Consider the following 20046-nt stretch of genomic DNA (forward strand, 5'->3'; position numbering starts at 1 on the left):
TGGCAGTGGAAGATGGAGGCAGGGGTGGAATCTGAAGTGGGAGTTGATCTTCAATGACACGTTTGAATTTCAGTGTCCGCCTGGGAAGTGCACTACGAATTCCAGCCTGGCGCTTTAGAGGTGCTAGATCGGAGGTGCTGCCATGTGGGGTCCAGCCTTCTGTTGGGCCTGGGCAGGACCCCCTCAGCTCAGTGCTGCCCCCTCCCGGCAGGCTGTTCCTGCTGGTGGCACCCTGTGCCGATTCCCCACGGCACAGTGGGAAAACACCCCATTTCTTCCCTCACACGTCTGGGGGTCAGAGGGCAGCGCTGGGCTGTCCTGGGTGCAATTCGTCATGGCCGCCCACAGGCCATAGATTGTCCAGCCTCTAGAGACTTCTCTGGGTCCCCGGTCCCCCTTTCTGTCTGGGACTCTTGACTGGCCCCTCCGGGGTAATGTGGGGTTCTCGGCTCTCCCCCCATCACTGTCCTATGCCCTGAGCTGGTGAGCTGGCAGAATGATGGACAGAACACGCTCTGGCCTGGCGTCTGGTCTGCTGGTGGCTGAACAGTGGTGGGACCCGTGGTACCCGCCTTAATCCCAGTGACCTGGGACAAGGACCCAGAAGGTCTGAGCCCCGCCCAGGCCGTAAAGTTAATGAGACCCCATCTGAACTGACAAGCTGGGCACGGTGACCCGGGCCTGGCATTCCAGTTATGGGTTGGAGGATCAAGGTCCAAACCCAGCCTGGGCAAAAACCTGAGAGCTTATCTAAAGAAAAGGAAGAGGAACTGGAGGCATGGTTCAAGTGGTAGAGCACCTGCCTAGCAAATGAGGGGCGTCAGTTCAAACTTAATACGGCCAACCAAAAAACAAGAAAGAAGAAGGAGTCATCCCCGTGGTGGGAAAAGGGGGCCCCACCGCTGAGATGGGGCAGAGAAGCCTGACTGCCCTGGACAAAGCGCAGGCAGCCATGGTGCAGATGGGCCCTGGCAGGTATCCAGAGCCCTGGGGTGTGGGCTCTGGAGGAGGGGAGCAGCCAATCACCCGCTTTCCTAGGATCCTCCCCGGGCTTCCGAGGCCCGAAGCTGCTACAGCTCACTTCCGCTCTGATTCCAGTGGGACGGAGACCCCGACAGTGGCAAAAAAAAAAAAAAAAAAAAAGCCCTTCCTGGGGAGCAGATTGGAGTCAGTGTACTGGCTCCTCTTTATGGTGCTGCCCTTAAAGTGGTGACTTGTGGTTCTCATGCCCCCAAGATGGCTGCCAAGACTCTAGGCATCACACCAGGAGCTGCAACTGCAGCAAGGCAAGACTCCTTGTGTGTGTGTGTGTTGTATTGGGTCAAAACAGGGTCACACAGACACTTGCAGCTGTAAAGGAAGCGGAGGAAGGCCGGCGTGTCTGAGGGGCCGGGTGGCTTCCAGCCCACCTCATCAACTCCCTGGCCTCCATGTTCCCGGATCCAGTTCCTCAGAGAATGCATGAACTTTAACCCTTGAGCCATTACTTTATTTTCCAAAACGTTTCACTTCCAAAAGTTAAAATTATTTACATAAAGGATGCTTGGGTGCGGGGTGGGGGAAATCGCTTGTAAACGGATCATAACAATGCAGTTATAAACCATGAGATGCCAAGGATTGTTTTTTTCTTCTTTTTAAAACATCAAGGGCAGTGGGATTTGAACCCTGGACCCTGCCATGTCTAGGCCAACCATCTACCACAGGAGCCACGTCCCCAGCACCGCTGCTCTTAGATTTTCAGACAGGGTCTTGGGGTTTTGCTGGTCCAGTCTCGAGTGTGGTCTGCTCACCTCTGCTTCTGAGTGGCTGGGGTTACAGGTGTGTGCCAGCCCTCCCCGCCCCGTGAGAAGCCTGCATCTGTGCCTGCTGCTGGTCTGCACTCCTGTGATGTGTGAGGTGAGCAGATTTTAGAGACGTGAGCAGAGAAGCCACAGAGGCCTCCTGCAGAGCTTGGGTGGTCTTCTTGACGCAGAACCAGAAAGGGGCCAGCTGCCCTTCAGAGTCATTCTGGCACCACCTTGTGCCCCAGTGGGCTGCCTCCCACCCTGACACCCATGTCCCCCGCTGGACGCTGCTGGACTCCCTCCACCTGGGCCAGACAGGACAGAGGGAAGGGATGGGAAATGGTGGCCTCTAGGAAATCAGAGCGGGCTTCCTAGAAGAGGCGTCCTTGAGCTCCACCGCTCTCCAGGGACATGGAGGACCATCCATCCCCATGCCACCATGGGGGCAGCAGCTGACATTTTGAGGCCCACTTGGAAGTCGGGGTGTGGCCAGGACCTGCAGTTGTCTGGCTGCTTTTAAAGGAGGCTTTGCGTATCTTGCCCCCATGTCTGGGTTGAGCGGGGCTTGCTTCCTCTCCTCTGCCCCGTGGGTTTTCCTGCCTTCCGGGTTATTGCTCCTGACCTGGATGGAGGGGGAGAGGGAGGGGGAACCAGCCTCCTCTAAACCCCAGGACACTGGAGACCCAGAAGCTGCTGGGTAAAGGCATGGCTGTGCTGAGGAAATTTATGCAGTTCTCAGAAGTTAAAAACCCTGGCCCCAAGTGCTGAGACTGCACCCCTGGTCGTCTGGTTCACACCGGCGTGCCCCAGGACTCGCTGGTGGCTGCTGAGATTTAGGGTTGTTCAGGTGGGAGTTGGCTGGCCTCTGACTTTCCACATGGAGCCCCCGCCTTCCCCAACGGGGCCTGCAGATGAATGTGGACTTCCCGCTGGGCCCCGCGGCCCAGAGCCTTGGAAGGTGCATCCAGAGGAGAATCACACTTACAGGCCAGTCTAGGCCAGACCCCATCCCAATACACAAGCCGGGTGTTGAGCACACCAGCAATCCCAGCTGCGTGGAGATAGAGGTTGGGTCTGGGGTCTGGGGCTAGGAGAGCCTCAGACAAAAGCAAGGAGGAGGAGCGAGGAAGGGAGGGAGAAAACAAACAGCGCCTGGGCGTTAGGGGTAGCAGTTTGGATCCTGCTTTTTTTGGGGGGGGGATGGGGGCTGGTCTCAAAGACACGCTGCAGGAAGTCCTGGGTTCACCTTTGTGCAAGCCCAAATGCCTGTGAGGGCCCAGGCTAGGCTGGGAGGTACTTCCTGTAGTCCCAGATCCTTCCCTCCCGCCAAGCCTCCCTGGAGGCATGGATGGCTGTCGGAGGCCATCCCCCAAGACCACAGAAGAATGAAGCCATCCGAGGGCTGAAGGCATGGCTCCTGCCGTTGAGTGTCTGGCCCTGCACACACGGGGCCGGGCCTGCCTGCCAGCCCGGGCCTCCCATCTGCCTGCGTGGCACTCTCGTCCCCGTGCGTCATGGATGTATTTGGAAGGAGGAGCGAGGCCAGCCCGGAACCGGCAGCAGCTGGCCGCGTCGTGCGTGGGCCTCTGGTGTTGGGCACGAACATATGCCACAGTCTCGAAGGAGGGTGGCGGAGCCCACAGGAGCTGAGAGCTCACAGGCACAACAGGTGTGAGGAGAGGGGTGTCAGACCCCCCCGAGACCCCGCCCCAGAGACACGACAGCCCCGTGGGCCGGGGTTGGCAGATTCCGGGCTTCTCTGCGGACCCCACAGGCCTAGTGTGGGCACTGGGGCAGAGGGAGGGTCAGCCCTGAGAGCTGTGCCATCTCTGCTCCCACCCTTCCCTTCGTTGGTCTGGGGGTCCTGGAGGGTGATGTCTGAGCCCACGGACCTTACTGTGTGCAGGTTCTGAACCCGTGCCTGCGTGGGGATTGCCAGCCGGTGCCACCCAGTGGCCAGAGTGGGAGCCGGCGGCCTGGCCTGCCTGGGGCCACTGGATAGGACTTTGTACTTTACGGGATTGGTGTTTGGGGGCACTCCATTTGTTCATTCACTCATTCACTCATGCGTTCATTCACCCACTCCTTGGTAGTGCATTTGGTCATGGTAGGGACCAACGCTCTCCTGCCACCTGCTGGGCATCTGGGGGCTTAGCACTGGATGGTGACTAAGGAACCATATCCTGGGGAACACATCCCTGTGTGCCTGAGCCTGAGTCCCTCCAAGAGTCTGGCATTCGTGGTGTTGATGAGATGGCTGAGGGCCACGTGGGGGGGTTAGGGGAGGGAGGGCAGAGAGGTCCGAGCTGTGGTCTTCGGGGCGAGTCTGCATCTGCGTGGCCCAGACAAGCGGCCGAGCAGGTGCAGAGGCCCTGGGAAGTGTGCAAGGACCTTCCAGAGCAGCGTGTAAACTCTGCTGGACAGGACAGGGTGCCCCCTTGAGTGGTCCATGGGTGCAGGACCGCCATCCCCCAATCGTCAGTGTGTTCAGCGTGGCAGCCGTGTGTGTGTGTGCGTGCGCGTGCGCGCGCGGCTGCAGAGCGGAAGGAATGTGAATCGGAGCTGGAGTCGGTGCCAGTGGATGAGATGGGAGCTCGAGTGCCCTCGCTGTCTGTGCCCGCGCTGCCAGCACACGCTTGGGGGACAGCACTGCCTCGGCTCCCCTGGTCCTGCTGTGCCACGGTGAGATGCCAGCAGCGCTGACCTTAACCCTGGGTTCCTGCTGCGCTGGTAAGTGGGGTGCTCGCCCAGCTGGGTGCAGGGGACACAGTGCCTGGGCGCTGCCAGCCGTTTCCCCTCTGTCTTCAGAGTCGGCTGTGGTCCAGAGGCTGGGAGACCTGGGCAGGGCTCTGGCCACGCCTGGGCCAGTGCTGGCTGGCACCTCAGGTGCTGTGGGCACTGGCCAGGGGCTCTGTAGATGCACCCCTCTGTTCTCAGCACCTCCGATTCTGCCCCCTCTGGCTGTGTCTGGGTTGAGGGAGTTGTAATCCGTTATCAGAACAAAACAAAAATATCTGAATCTGTCTGCCTCGCCTCCTGCAGGCCGATGAGTCAGAGCCAGAGGCTGGCACTCAGCTGAAACCCCTCTCCTTTCCTGGGCTCCAAAGATGGGGGGCCAGGGAGGGGCAGCTTTCAGGGAGGACTGTGCTGGCAGACAGAGGTGTGTGTGTGGGGGGTATGCTCAGTTGTCTGTCACATTCTAGGATCAGAAAAGACTTAGAAATCCTGTTTGAAATGGCAGAACCAAGTGGGTCAGGGCCGGAGGTCAGGCTTCTGCTATATGATTATGGACCAGCCGGGCGACCTCTCTGGGCTTCATCCCCCTCCCCAAGTCTGCCCTGTACAACTGGGAGCTGAGAAAGCAGAACAGCCAACCTGGGATAAGGGTTCAACACCTGCAGATGTAGGAAAGTCAGAGCCTACCGGCCATGGTGGCTCCCACCTGTAACCCTAATGACTCTGGAGGCTGCGGTCTGAGGATCACAGTTCAAAGCCAGCCCGGGCAGGAAAATCCAGGAAACTCTTTTCTCCAATGAACCACCAGAGAACCGAAAGTGGAGCTGTGGCTCAGAGTGGTAGAGCGCTAGCTGGAGTGAAAGAGCTCAGGAGCAACGCCCACACCCCAAGTTCAAGCCCCCCCAAACAAAAAACAAAACAAAACCCTGAAAAGTGCCAGCTTTTGTGGTGTGATGTTGGGAAGGATGCCAGAGGGAAGATGGGAGGCTGGAGGGCAGTGTGGGATGGGGTGGGGTGGGGGAGCCTATATGTGGACTACCAGACACCCCAAGATTCCAGAAAAGCCTGCTTTGGTTGCATGTGAGCTGAGCCTGGGCACTTACCTTGGTGCTGGCGCTCCAGGTGGGGATAAGGACCAGCAGGGATTTGGGATGTGGCTTTGGAGTGGAAGAAAGAATGGATGTGTCCCCCCCCCCGCCCCGCCTACTCCTTTAGGTGAGGAATGTGTGGTCCTGGGGTCACCCCTGCTGGCAACACGCTCGAGCCCACTGCTCTGCTGACCTAGAGAACTTGGGTACATGGGGAGGGGGTCCCCCCCACCCACACCCTGCAGGCCAAGGGACTCCCCCTAAGCCTGCATCGTAGCCGCCTGCTAAACTCCCCTTTTCTCTCTTGTTCTGTGAACAGTCGCTTGTCCACGTGCGGTGTTCTCGGGCCCATGGGTCTCCCGCTGTAGCTATGGTGGAGGTGGGTTCTCTCTTCACGGCAGTGCCGGGCCTTGCTGACCTCGCCAAGGATGACGCCCTGAAGCGGACTTACTTCTACCAAGCCCGGGACCCCACCGTGCCCACCTCGGCCTGTGTCGTCAGGAGCTCGGCCCGCTGCTTCCCGCTGCCCCAGCTGGCTCCCAAACCCTTCTCCAAGGAGCAGGGCCTCCACAGGGGAGACCCCGGCCTGCCCAGGTCCGGGCCTGCTGTAATCCCCTGGGCGGCATCACGGGGCCTGGACGGCAGAATGCCCAGCCTGGCAGGGCAGGACACAGGCGACGGGGAAGGCGCCCAATCCCCACCCCACAAGGCCTCAAGTCTGCGGCATGCAGTGGCCATCTTTGAGACCCATATCACCGGGCCCCCGGTGGGGACGGCCACCGGAGAGCGGTGCCCAGCGACCAGCACAGGTTCACCCCGCGACCCTCCCTTTAGGTCCAGGCCCCAGGTGGCTGCCAAGCCGGCCTTGCCCACCAGAAAGCCCCCGGGGACCCTCCCCTGGCCAGCCTCCCAGCCCCAGGAGGCCAGATCCGCTGCAGCCCTGCAGAAGGACCAGGAGGCTGGCCAGGCCCGGCCACTGCCCAAGGCCAGCAGTGTGGAGGACCCAGCGGGCCTTGCGCCCGGGCCCCGGCTGCGCCTCAAGAGGAGGCCAGTGTCTGCCATTTTTACTGAGTTCTTGCCGCCTCCAGAGCTGGGCATGGGCGAGCTAGGCCTGGGAAGGAAGCCAGCCCCGGCCCCTCCCGAGAAGACGTGGGTCAGGAAGCCCCGGCCCCTGTCGGTGGACCTCACCGCCCGCTTCGAGAGCAAGGAAGGCCTGCTGAGGAAGGTGGCCATGGAGGGGGCTGGAGCGGAGCCTCGGGGCGAGGAAGGGGCCAGTCCTGAGCCAGCAGCGGACTGCGCCATCCAGGCACCGTCTTCCCGGCTCCACCTCGATGCAGATTTCCAGGAAATGGCCACGAAAATCCAAGACCGGAAGGAGAAGACACTGTGGAAGCGGGCAGAGGCGGGCGCCCTCAGAACCCCAGGGGGCTCTGCCAGGGCCATCTTAGGAGGGGACCAGAGTCCTGAGGAAGAGAAAGACTGGCGGGACCCCGAGCCCCAGAAGGTGCCTCAGTCCCCTCCCTGGGCAGGAAGAGGCCTGGGACCCACTGATGCCAAGAGCGGGCGGGCTGATGGGGAGGCCGCCCTGGGGGCAGTGTGGATATCCACCAGTAGTGTCAAGAAACGTCTGAGCCTGTTTGGGGAAGAGGCGCCAGCAGTAGGTTCAGAAGGCACCGTGGCCACCCCCGAGACTCCTCCGGCAGCGCTGGAGTTGAAGAAGACAGGCGTGAGTGTCCAGGCGAGGATCAAAGGCTGGGCTGCTGAGGGTACGGAGGAGAAGGTGGAGGTCAGGAAGAAGGCGCTCCAGGCACGGCCCAAGTCAGCCGATTGGACCAAAGTGTAAGTGGCACGTCCCACACCCTCCCTGGGTGTTCTGGAAACCAAAGATAGGCCGAGTAAGGCTAGCCTGGGCGGTCCCCACCCCTGGTCCCTCTCCAGTTTGGGGGCTTCATCTTGGAATAGGCTGAGGCCTCCCAAACTGTCCAGGGTTAAAATGCAGCCTGTTTCTAATGCTGGCCGGCCTCTGCCGCCTCCCCAGGCCTGGCTGTCTTCCGGGGTGTTCCAGGTGTAACACCATCACATGCTTTGTGCGGGGAGGGGCAGCAGGGGCAGAACCTGAGTGGGTGGTGTGCCCTGGGAACCAGGGCAGCCAGCAGGGCTCCAGTCAACCCTGTTAGAATCACACAGAAGAAGTGCCCCACCACCCCCACTGGGCCCCAGTTTCTGGGGTCACTGCCTCAGTTTCTCCAGGGAGGGCTTAATGTTCCGATGAGTTTTTAGAAGCACTGCTGAGCTCAGTGAAGCCTCAGAACACCTGTGTTGGGGGCCACTGTGCCTTGTGTGGGAGAGGGTGTGTGTGTGATTGCATGACAGATGGAGAAACTGAGGCTTCAGAGTTAGCCCCAATCTCCCAGCCCTACACCTCAGAAAGTTTCTTCAGCCTTCTGTCCCAGAGTTTCTAGACACCCCCTCCCCCGCTCCATTTATAACTGGGTCGATAAGGCCCAGAGACAGACGCTGTCTTGGCCCTGCTCACCCACAGTGTCAGGGACAGTGTTCCCACAGCATTCCCTGGTGTATGACAGTCCGCTGCCCCCGTCTCTGGCCAGTCTGCAGAGCAGGAAGAGTGGGCGTCTGGCCTTGCCCAGGGTTGCCAAGGAGAACCATTAATTATCTCCTCCCCAGGCATCTTTAGTCTTCCCCGGACGCCTCCACGTAGCTATTAGGGTCACGGGTAGCCTCGTATCTGCCCTGTCGAGGAGAGTGGGAGGTGCAAATTACCCCAGTTTATAGATGAAGACCTCAGGTGAGGTCACACGCCCCGCCGAGCGCCCACAGCGAGAAGCAGCTGCAGCTGGGACCAGCTCCACTGCATCTCAAGCTGTCTTGACCAGAGATGCTCTGCTTACGGTAGGCCCTTCTCCAGGGGGGCGCCAAGGACAGGTCCTTTTTCTCCACAAGGAAATGGGGACAGTGTGGCTTATGGATGTCCACGTTTATTTCTTTCTCCCTTGGACTCCTGAGCGCATGGCAAAGCCTCACAGCTTCATTTCTGTCTCAGGTTTTCGAGTTCAGCTTCAAGCAGTGAGATCGCTTATGAGAAATGTGCGGTGCTGGGTGGGGAGCTTCCTGGCGAGCGGAGAGAAAAGGTAAGAACATGAATGAGAAGATACTTTTTTTTTCCTTTAAAGTTGAGGCATTCTCCCTCCTGGTGTCAAATTCTCTTTGCAAATGAAACCATCATGTATTTCTCTTTTCTGTGTGCAAAGAAGAGGGGTGTGGTCTTGTTAGGTCTGGTTCTTCTTCTCCTTCTCTTTCTTCTTGTTTTGCCATTGAACTCTAGGCCTTACACTCTCAAAACAGGTGCTCTCCCATTTGAGCCACGCCACCCTTTTTTGTGCCAGTCCTGGGCTTTTGAGCTCAGGGACTGAGCAATGTCCTTGGACTTTCGCAAGGTTAGAGCTCTACTACTTGAGCCACAGCACCACTTCTGGCTTTTTTCTATGCATGTGGTACCGAGGAATCGAACCCAGGTCTTCGTGCATGCTAGGCAAGCACTCTACCATTAGGCCACACTCCCAGCCTGACCCCCCCCCCCTTTTTTCTTTTGCACTGGTTATTTTCAAGGTACAGTCCTGCCTTACCCTTGGGCCAGCCTGGGCTGTGATTCCCCTGTGTCTCTGGGGATGACAGGCTTTTGCCCTAGGGCCCAGCCACCGTGCTTCCCTCAGAGCTGAGCACAGAGGCAGGCGCCACCACACTCAGTCATTGGTTGAGGTGAAGTCTCTCGAATTGGTGTCCACCAGATGGCCTTGAAACCAGGTTCTCTGGTCTCCAGCCCCCAAGCAGATGCAATTATAGGCTTCAGCTACCTCGCCCAGCTGAGCTCCTGCTTTATAAACCACTAAACCTTAGCTTTAGAATGTTCTCTCATGCTTAATCCTTACTTCGGTTTGCCATCCAAAAGGAAGTTAAAAATATTTTTCTCTTGCCTGTTTAATAAGAAAGAACTTGCAAAATAACTGCTAGGGATAGCTGGTTTGTGGTTGATGCTTTGGTGGTTTTCATTTGTTCTATGTGTGACAGCTTTATTAGCTGGGAGCATATGGCTCACACCTTTAATCCTAGCTACCAGGGAGGTGGAGCTTGGGAGGGTTTGCAGTTCTAGGCCAGGTAAAGCATAAATGAGAGATCCCAATCTAACAGCTTGGGCTTTTTGGCACGTCACCCGAGTGATGTGGGAAGAATAACTAGGCAGATTGTGATTCAGGCATCTACATAGAGTGGCATTTGAGAAAATAATAATAATAATAATAATATGGCAGGAAAAAAAAGGACTGGTGGCATGGCTTGGCAGAAAAGGGCCCCGGCTTTCCAGGAGGGGCGTGGCTTTGATGAGGGACTTTGCTTTCTAATAGGGAGCAGGGCCTAGAGATAGGGGTGGTCTCCTCCACCTGGGGGGGATGTGGCTCCATTCTGAGCATGGCTTCTTTATAGGGGTGTAGCTTTATTGTAGGGTGTGGCTCCAGCAGGGGTGTGGCCATGCACATGGGGCCTGGCTTCTCTGTGGGGGCGTGGCTTTGTGGTAGGGCATGGCTCTACCAGGCTATGGCCATACAGAGGGAGTTGCCCCAGCCAGGAGGGTGGCTATGAAAGTAGCTGGCATGGCCCAAGTGGTAGAGTACCTGTCTAGCAAATGCAAGGCCCTGAATTCAAAACCTAGATCTGCTGGGCACTGGTGACTCGTGCCTATAATCCTAGCTACTCAGGAGGCTGAGATCTGAGGATCGAGGTTCAGAGCCAACTTGGGTAGAAAAGTCCCTGGGACTCTAATTTCCAATAAACTATTCAGAAAAGCAGAAGTGGTGCTGTGGTTCAAGTGGTATCCTTGAGTCAAGTTCAGGGACAATGTCCAGGCCCTGAGTTCAAACCTCAGGGCCAGCACAAAGCAAAACTTGAAAGTAAACAAACAAAAAAACCCCAAAACTAAATCCCCCAAATAAATAACCAAATAAGTTATATAGGTAAATATAAGTAAAATGAAGTCGCTCTAGGCCTGTGGCATTGTCTCCTGGCCTTGCCTGTTACCTGAACTTATCCCCATGCACGGAGCGTTCGGTGTGTTAGGGTCTCCCACGTTTGCAGGAAAGGCAGTGGTGCCCGGCCGGCCCTGGGCTGCTTCCTGGGTGCTGGTCCTCTAACTCTGTTATGCCATGTGATGTTTTCCAGCAGCAGCACGGGTGCAGCTTGCACAGTGTTCCCAGCCCACAAAGCCCCTGGAAGCATGGGAGCCCCCAGAAGGCGTCTGGACAGACAGAGCACCAAGCCAGCTCCAGACAGGACCCCGACAGCCTGGGGCAGGTGCCTCGGGCCTCCCCGGAAGGCGAGGGGAGCTTCCAGACCGTGTGGGCCACCATGTTTGAGCACCACGTGGAGAGACACTCGGTGGCCGAGCAGGGCTCCCATCTCTCAGGCTCGGGCCCTCGGAGTGGGGCCGATGCCTGCGTCTCGGGGCCCAGAGCCAGGCCCTCGAGGGGCCCTTGGCCGGGCAAGGACTTGCCGGTGGGCCAGGCCGTGCCCTCTGACTGTGTGTCTGGACAGTGTCCTGCCCAGGCACCTGAGAAGCCGGCTATGAGGGACAATTGCAGCCAGACCACCCTCCCCAAGCACCTGACCCAGCTCCCCTGGGGGCAGAGGGTGGAGCCTCGGTTGGACATCGTGCACGCCGTCGGGGACAGGGCTCACAGTGAGGCCGTCCCCACGGTCGTGGGGAACAAGGCGATGACCCTGCACAGTGCCAGGTCCCGGCGCTTGCTACAGGGCCGGTGGCTGACCCAGGAGGTCATCTCTGCTGACCTCGAGGGCAAGCCTGAAGCACCGGTGGGCGCCGTGCACAGAGCCAGTTTGATTTGGGAGGCTCGAGGACAAGAGAACAGTGGGCCAAAGCTTGGCTCCCCGGAGCCGGGGGACACCCCGGAGAACAGCTGCTCAGCATCCAGGTGGACCGGCAGGGGGACGACACACTGGCACTCTGCTGCGGTGACCGGCAGCCAGGAACCTTGTGCTCCCCGAGACGCCTCCACCAAGGTGGTCCAAGCTGTCCCTTGGGAGACCCAGCGCCAGGGCCCTGACAGGGTTGGGCACAAGCCAGCGGGTAGCATTTCCACAGCCGACAGGGCACCAGCCCAGGGCTCTCCCCCAGGACCTCTGTCCCGGGTCAAGGACAAGGCCTGTGACCTCCACGCTCGAGGACATCCAGAGGCCAAAGAGCCCCTGCCGGCCGCCAGGGAGGGCGACCCCCAGATGGCCCGGGGAGCAGAGCCTGGGGTCAGGCTGCGGAGACCCCTCCCTGGGGACCACAGACTGGACAGGCGGAGGCGGCGGACTTTGCCCCATCACACAAAGTTCGATGTCTCCCACTTTGTCCCCCCAGAGAACGCTTACAAGGGGGAGCAGAAACGAACGGGGCCCCTGTCTCCTCCAGCCAGTGCCTTCCAGAGACCCCAGGAGACGCGGGGCGTGACTGCAGGCGCCATGCAGGCCCCGGGCTCACCCGGGGAGCCCCAGGCCACATTCTTTGCTGTAACCTGCCAGATTCCTGATATTCAGAAGGTAAAGAGCATGGTGAAGTTGGGGCTTGAGAACTTGCTGGAACATTCTAGAAAAACAGCCCTGGCACCATCCCCTTGTGCTTTACCATCTGGTTTGGTTTCTCCGAAACAGGAAGAGCCATCGGGTCCTTCGGGCACCAAACCCTGGGCTGGGGGCAGTGGAGGTGACCACATCGTGACAGCGTCCAGGTCTCCTAAGGCCACGGAGCACTCCTGTCCGGTGGGAGACAGGGTTCGGGACCGCCCCAGTGACAGGCCACTGAGTGTGGGCGCTCTGTGGATTCCGCCTAGCTCACAAGATGACTCTGCTTCCCAGAACACCAAGAAAAACGGCTGGAGTCAGGTGACCCCAAACACTCCCAATGCTCCCCAAGTTCCTCCAGCCCCGAAAGCCAGTGGTCAGCTGGAAAGGAGGAAGACGGAAGTGATCAGTGAAACTTTTCCCGGAAAAATGAAAGACACCTACAGGTCCAGTGTCCTTGACCTCGATGCCCTGATGGAGGAGTACAAGGCCAAGTTCACTGGAGCCGTTGGCCAGGCCCAGGCTGTGCCGTCTAGCCCCACCACAGAGGCTGGCACCTCGCCCCGGGAGAGGCCAGGCCGACCCAGTGCGGTGGCTCCCGAAGCCCAGGGTCCCTGGAAACAAGCCAGCGTGGCCGAGACAATGGACAGCCCCACCTCTGGCCTGAGCAAGCTGCAGATGGGGGATTCAGGGACCCCCACAACCCCCAAGACCGGCTCTCCCATGTGGGGCCCTCCCCAGTCAGCTCAGGCCCCCATGGGCTCCAGCTCCTGGAAGAGAGTCTGGGCCATCACTGAGGAAGGACACGGCGCTGTGGGGATGAAGACCCAGAGCCAGCCGGCTGGGACTAGACCCTGTGGCCAGGAAGATCCTGGCAGCAGGGTCCCTTTGTCCCCCAAGTCACCCCCTGCTGAGCCGAAAAAGAGCACCCCAAGGACTCCCACTAAGTGGAGCCAGGGGGACAGTGTCACCCCACGGGACAACCCCTTTTGTGGCCACAGGAGGCCGTTGGATGTAAAGAGGGCCTGCTCTGAGAAGGGGCCCCCTTCCCGGATCCGTGAGGGCCTGGAGGCCATGCAGGCCATGCACAGACAGCAAGAACAGCTGAGAGGGAGGCCGGGCTATCCCTCGGAGAGGGTCCAGGCCAAGGGGGCAGCCTGCCGAGCAGAGCCACAGACTGCCCACAGCCAGCAGGTGAGTGTCCTCAAACTGTAAAGTGGGTGGCGTGGGCCTGGTGGGGGCAGGGGGTTGGCAGACGGAGGGTTCAGGTCCCATTAGACCTGATGTAGAACCTGCTGCTTCATTCTGGCCAGTTCTCTACAGGTTTCTACGAGTCCCTGAGCGGGGGTGGGGGAGAGCGGGGGCTCATTGATTAGTAGCCGGGCACAATGTCTCATTCCTATAATCCCAGCTACTCAGGAGGCAGAGATGGGGAGGACGTGGTCCCAGGCGTCAGAAAGGGGCACCCTGCAGACCGAGTATGCTGGGCATAGCAGTGAGCTCAAGATGGAGGCTCCTCTAAAGTTGAAGGTGGAGGGAGAGGGTTGCAGGGGTGTTCGGGATTCGAACCCACATCTCCCAGGCAACCCCAGATTCTGCCCTCTTGACTCTGAGGGAGGAGGTCGGGCCTCTGATCTCATGCACTGTGTCTCACCCTGCTCTGGGCTGCTGTTCTGGGAGCACAGGAGAGGGGGCAAGAACCTGGAAACAGGCCATCAGACGGGCCCCGTGTGCCTGCCCGACCTGTGAAACAGCCTCATGGAAGGCTGGCCTGGTGGGGTGGGATCACCTGACAGGCAGCGGTGGATTCTGTCCATGTCACGTCCACAGTGGGAAATGCCTGCACAGTTACTGTGTCTACAGAATCTATTATTATTATTATTATTAAGTGCCTTCCTATGTAAGTGAACCCAAATGCCCCGCCCTGGTCCTCCTGGAGGGGGCGTGGCCTGATCTGACCGAGAGTGTTCAGGATAGGACTGGAATAGACGCCATTCCATCCTGTCTCCCTCCTCCTTGAGCTCCCCGGGAGGTGTTCCCGGGGACCTCGTGCAGGTCGTGAGCCACCCTGCCTGGCATGCTGATGGAACAGGGGTCCGGCTGGCATTTCAGGCTGGCTCTGACTGCGAGTCTACCACTCTCTGCCTCTTGGGTTGCTGGGACTTGCAGGTGTGAGTTGCTGTGTCCGGCCCATCATCCCTCTTCTTGGGGGAGGGTCTCTTAAGTCATAGTCTGTTCTAATGTGCCCCCCCCCAAAGACATCGTTATAACCAGTGACTCCCTTCCCCTCTCCACCCTTCTTGGTTTTTCACTGAACAAACATTTACTGAAACTCTATCCCAGGCATGTTTGTTTTTTTTTTTTTTCCGTTTACTGCAATGATTTATTTTAGAAGTGAAAATATTTTCCTATTGTTCCAAAAATATTTAAAGGGTTGAAAGAAAACTTTCCCGAATACCCTCCCTTCCTGTTCTTGCACTCCTCTCCACTCCCAGTTTTGCTCTGCCCCTCCCTCCCCCTCCCTGTTCCTTCCTTCTTTCCTTTTTCTCTCTTTCTCCCTCTCATTCCCTCCCTCCCTTTCTTTATGCCATGTTTTGTTGTCAGTCAGGGGACTTGAACTCTGGGCCTGGGCACTGTCTCTCAGCTCTTCAGCTCAAGGTTAGGGCTCTGCCACTTGGAGCCACAGCGCCACCTTTGGATTTCTGGTGGTTCATGGGAGATAAGAGTCTCACAGGCTTTCCTGCCTGGGCGGGCTTTGAACCCTGATCCTCAGATCTCCGCCTCCTGAGTAGCTAGGACGACAGGCGTGAGCCACTGGTGCCTGGCTCTTTCTTTCATCACAGCAGATATGGATCCATTTTATCCCCCTCCTCCCCACAAAGATGGTGTGATCTGAGAGGCAGGTGAAGGGGAGACGAGGGGGGGTGGGAGGGATCCCCCAGCCAGGCCTCACCCTGCGCCGCTGGCTGGAATCTGCCCCTGTGTGATTCCTGAGCTGGACATCTCTGCAGTCCACAGATTTGCCACCTCCCTTATTTATTTATTTTAAGTTTTCAAATGATGACACATTTTACAGTGTTGGATTCAGCCCTCAGAAAGCCTCTGTGTAGTCTGTCTGTCTGTCTGTCGGTCTGTCTCCTCTCCCTCTCTCTGTCCCAGTCCTGTGACTTGAACTCAGGGCTTCATGCCCGTGAGTAGCCTTTCCACGCAAGCCTGGCACTCTACCCTATGAGCCACTGCTCCACATCCAGTTTCCAGTGGTGAGTCTCCTGGTCAGGAGGCCGGCTGGCATTTGTGGATGCCCCTCCCCACTGTGCCAGGGGTGGCCAGGGCCAGGATGAGCAGAACCTGCCCCCTTGTGGACAGACAGTAGAACCACCCGCCCTTCCCTCCCGGCCTCTGGCTGGCAATGGCTTCCTCTGTGGCTGACGCCGCCCCAAGGCCACACAGGGCCCAGACCACCTGGGTCCTGGACACACTGCTACAAGTTCTTCTTTGCTAGGATGAACACTGGGTGGCAGCGCTTGCCCACGCTCGCGAGCACCCACAGTACCCTTTCCTGTGTTCTCAGGTGCCCCCGTGGGACGTGAACCACAGTGGTGTCCCCCGGGGCAGTGAGAAGCCCATCTGCACGCTGTCGCCCGAGGCTGGCGGACCCCGGAGGACGCAGAGCCTCTGCAAGGACCAGAGGGCCGGGCCGTGTATGGTGAGTGGTGCCCACGGGCCCGTGGCCCTGGGCTTGGTGGTCCTGGTCTCCTGGGGCTGGGGTGAGGGTGGGGACTGTGCATGGCCTGAGTGGTGGAGGGAGGGCAGGCCCTCGGGGGGACGCCACCCCAACCGCAGGCGTCGTGGTGGTTGTGAGGAGCTGCAGCTCCGCTGTCGGAAGGTTCTGAGTTCGAATCCCTGGCCTGGTTGTTTCGGTATCTTGGACTGCACTGAACTTCTCTACCCTGTGGCTTCTCTCGCTGGGGCCCGGGGCGCGGCTCCCAGGTTCTTGGGCTGTGCCGTGGGCCTGGCACAGGCCGGTACACCCTGGCACCGGCAGTCATGGTGGTAAAGGACACAGAGAGCCCAGTTTATCCACGGAGGCTCAGGCGGCCTTGTGTCCATCGTGTGACCCCCGTGGGCTCGGGGTGGCCCCTGGCACCCACGGGCTGGGGCTGCTCCTCCCGAAGTTGTGCTCATTGCTTGGTTGGTCCTCCCTGGCCCTGGCTTTGGGTCATTCTCTGTGGGCTGGGCCGAGCTTGCTGGCTGGCTTCTAGAAGGACCCAGAAGTGAGGGTCCCAGAGGTGAGGCCAGGCTGGCCTCTGTGACCTCTGTGACCTCTGGGTGATGTTGGATGGAGCCTTCCATCCTGCTCCCTTCCAGCTCTACTGCCTCAGTTTCCTCCTCCTGTAGGCTGCAGTCCTCCCCACCAGGCCCAACCTTATCTGATAGTGCTTGAGCTTTAGAGCCTCTGAAGATGAAGATGGGGGGGGGGGCAGGGGAGAGTACTTCTTGCCTCCCTGAGTCCTCCAACCCAAGCTCCTCCCCCTGACACTCAGAGGTCTGGGGAGGCGAGATTTGACTTGGCTCCTCCCCCAGGTCCACAGAGCCCCACCCCTTCCTAACCTGCTGGGAAGCTCGGGGCTCCTGCCTGCAGTCCTGGGGGGCGGGGGAGGGTGGCCATGAGAGGTCCCCTTCCCCGAGCCTCTAACACTCCAGGGACTCAAAGAGGTAGGCTGGAATCCCACCTGTGCCACGGGGTGAGCACGGGACTTAGTGGGTCTCCCGGAGACAGTTTCTCCTTCTGTACGGTGGCGACAGTGTTTGTGGGTGCTGAATGAGGTCTCTGGTGGCTGGTATTCTCAGTACTGCAGCTTCACTGAGTGCATCTGCTTCCCCTCCCCCTCCCTCCTCCTCCTCCTCCCCCCTCTCCTCCTCCTTCTCTTCTCCTCCTGTTCCTCTACCCCCTCTCCTCCTCTCCCTTTTTTTAGATGTCCAACTCTCGGTGTAATAGGGAAACATAGGCCCAGGTTGTCTGATACAGAGAAAGTTGTGTGCGTCATTTCTCCTGCTGGCTGGGATCCCTGAGAGCTTGGTGCCTGGAGATTTACTTCTCTAGATGAAAACCAGCCAGGCCAAAGAGATGGTGCTTCTGGGCCCTGAGGCAGGTGCTCAGCGGTGTCCAGTGGTGCCTGGGGTGTTTGTGTTCGGAGAACTTTGTGGTTAGCCATGTACAAAGCTGTCTCTGAATACTCACTCAACGGTCCACCCATCACCTGCCATCCATTACCTTCCCGCCTTCCCTTCCTCTCTTCCTCCCTCCCTCTCCTCCTCCCTTTCTGTTTGTGGTGTTCAGAGTTGTAAACCTATCACCACCACCAATTTCAGAACTTCTTACCACCTCCCAAAGAACCCTGCTTCCGCTCACCTCCTGCTCCACCTTCCTATTGTCAGCACTGGGGTTTGAACTCAGGACCATTTGGTTCTTGCTAGGCAAGCGCTCCATCCCTGAGCCCTACTCCCGACACTCTGTTCCTGTTCCTGGATGAGTAATATTCTACCACATAAACACCTTACCGAGGTGAACGTGGGGTGGCTGATGGAGATTAGGGTGCTTTCCACTTTAGGGTTCTGGTCTGCATCCCATCCATGGTCCCATCCATGCCCCCGTGTCCATCTGTCCCTTGCTTGACTCCTTTGTGTGCTTGTTTGCAAAAGTTCCCCTCTGTCAGCTCCACCTTCTCCCCTCATTTCAGAACTGCAGGCAGCCAGGGCCGGCCCCACTGCAGCTCTCCTTATCCCCCTACCGTCATCTGTGCCGGAGGTGGGGGTCCCCAACACAGAGCCCAACTCCAAACTCCCAACAAAACTTCTGAGCTAGCTGGGCACTGGTGACTCGTGCCTGTAACTGTAGCTACTTAGCAGGCTGCGATCCCAGGATCAGGGTTCAAAGCCAGCCCAGGCAAGAAAGTTCATGAGAGATAAGACATAAAATAAGACATAAAACAACTCATATTTCAACTGGAGAATTCAGGTTTGGGGGGGGCACAGGGAGAGAGGCCACTGTGCTGAATCCCAGTCCAATGGCATCCAATCACCTGGGACTGTGCAGACCCTGTATCTGGAGCTGCCTGAGAGGGCAGGCAGGAAGGGAGCCCTGGGGTGGCAAGAAGACGTCACCATCACTTCCATTCCTTGTCCAAAGTGAGGGCCTAGGGGTCCCATTTGCCAAGCAGAACTGAAGATGTGGGTTTGAACGGGACATTATTATTGTTATGTGCTGGAGCAAATAAAGACAGAGAGATGATAGACTAGAAGACACAAATGATAGAACAGATAGGTAATGGGTTGGAGCAGACATGATAGGGTAGAATAGATAGATGATAGAATAGATAGAAAATAGAAGAGGTAGATAATGTAGATGATAGAATAGAATTGACAATAGAACAGAGTAGACAGATGATGGGATAGATCATAGAACAGACAGGTGATAGAGTAGATAGAATAGAGAGGTGACAGATAGACAGGAGACAGATGACTAATAAGCAGGCAGACACTGGAGGGACAGCCTAGGTGAGCCACCCAGCCATTGTCAGAAGCTCAGCAGGCCCTGGGGGGTGGGGGCTTCACAGATCTGGGAGGTGACATGCTAGGGATACAGGGGGTGGGGGGAGACAAGCAACTGGGACTCTGATCCAGGGCACCAGCCTCTGATGGGGCTCAGTGCACCGCTGCCAGCCTCTTGTAGCTCTCGGGTGTCTTCCAGGCCCCCCACATTTCCTGTGCACTGACCAGAAATGACCACCAGGGGGCAGGGAGGAGACCTCGTTCCAGCATTCTGTGTTTATTACTAGGTTTTGTTGTTGTTATTGTTTGGTTTTGCTTTGCAGGTACTGAGTTAGAAGTTAGGGCCTCCCAAGTTACCTGTTTTGCTCACTTGGCTGGTGTTCTGCCACTAACTTGGCTAGCTGGGTGGCTGCTAGGGCTGGCTTTGAACCCCCCGTCTTCAGATTGCAGCTTCCCCAGTAGCTGGGATTACAGACGTGAGCCCGCAGCCCCCTGGCTATTATCAGCTTTGAATTCCTTCTGTGTTACATCAGAGCTTTTCCTTGGAACATGACCGGCCTCCGTTTCCAGGGGGCCATTTAGGTCCCCTGATCATGTGACTCGGGAATGAATTTCGGTGTGTGCAAGGCTCCGCCCACGGCAGCCCCAGAGGCCCCAAGACCTTGGCAGTGCCTACAGCCCTGGCGACTCACTTATTACCTTCGTGATGAAGAAGTGATTTTCTAAGAGACCTTGTCTTTAGCCTATGGGGGGAATGGGTATCCCAGGACAACGGGGGAATAGAAATGTCACTTATGGCTTCACAGAGATAGCGAATCTTCTACTTGAGTGGAGGGTCCCTTGGGAAGAGAAATATTAAAGACTAAAACTTTCTTTGAAGCCTCTGCTTCAAGCCACCTCCTCTAAGAAGCCCCCCTGGGATTGCATCTTTTCTTCTGCGCTCAGCCATTCCAGGCCCCATTCTGAAGAGCTTCTCCCTGTGGACTTGAAGGAGCAGCCTTCCACACCTGGGCCCCCAGCTCTCACAGATTGAGGCCTGGGGGGGCCCCCTCTGCCCCTCCCTGAAGCCCTTTGAGGGTGGAGGCCTGCCAGCTTGTTTTAGCTCTCTCCCCCTGCACTGTTCATATCCACTTAGGTCTTCCTCTTGCTGTTCTTCTCCTCCTTGGTTTGGTCAGTGGCCTGGGACACAGAGAGGTTGAGTCACCAGCCCAGGGCCACACAGCAAACCATTGCACCACTCAGCATGCTGACCC

General features: G+C 58.0%; 1 protein-coding gene across 1 annotated transcript; it reads left to right on the forward strand.

The window, feature by feature from the left end:
- The first annotated feature begins 907 nt into the window (after positions 1 to 907).
- Positions 908 to 18107, forward strand: LOC150045153 (uncharacterized protein KIAA1671-like). The gene is made up of 6 exons (XM_090320069.1): positions 908 to 1117; positions 5928 to 7447; positions 8670 to 8757; positions 10838 to 13435; positions 15813 to 16008; positions 17983 to 18107. Exons 1-6 carry the CDS (start codon positions 908 to 910, stop codon positions 18105 to 18107), a joined length of 4737 nt encoding a protein of 1578 aa, XP_090176195.1.
- Positions 18108 to 20046: the final 1939 nt, after the last annotated feature.

This window comes from Megascapheus bottae, chromosome 28 (assembly GCF_031878675.1).
Source record: "Megascapheus bottae isolate mThoBot1 chromosome 28, mThoBot2.hap1, whole genome shotgun sequence".
NCBI classification, from domain to species: domain Eukaryota; kingdom Metazoa; phylum Chordata; class Mammalia; order Rodentia; family Geomyidae; genus Megascapheus; species Megascapheus bottae.

What these genes read in the sequence shown, in the direction of transcription:
- LOC150045153 (XM_090320069.1), top strand. Translation starts at nt 908, where the DNA reads ATGGGGCAGAGAAGCCTGACTGCCCTGGACAAAGCGCAGGCAGCCATG. An exon ending in AGACTGCCCACAGCCAGCAG is followed by an intron (nt 13,436 to 15,812) that starts GTGAGTGTCCTC and finishes CTGTGTTCTCAG; the next exon opens with GTGCCCCCGTGGGACGTGAA. An exon ending in CCTGGTCTCCTGGGGCTGGG is followed by an intron (nt 16,009 to 17,982) that starts GTGAGGGTGGGG and finishes CCCTCATTTCAG; the next exon opens with AACTGCAGGCAGCCAGGGCC.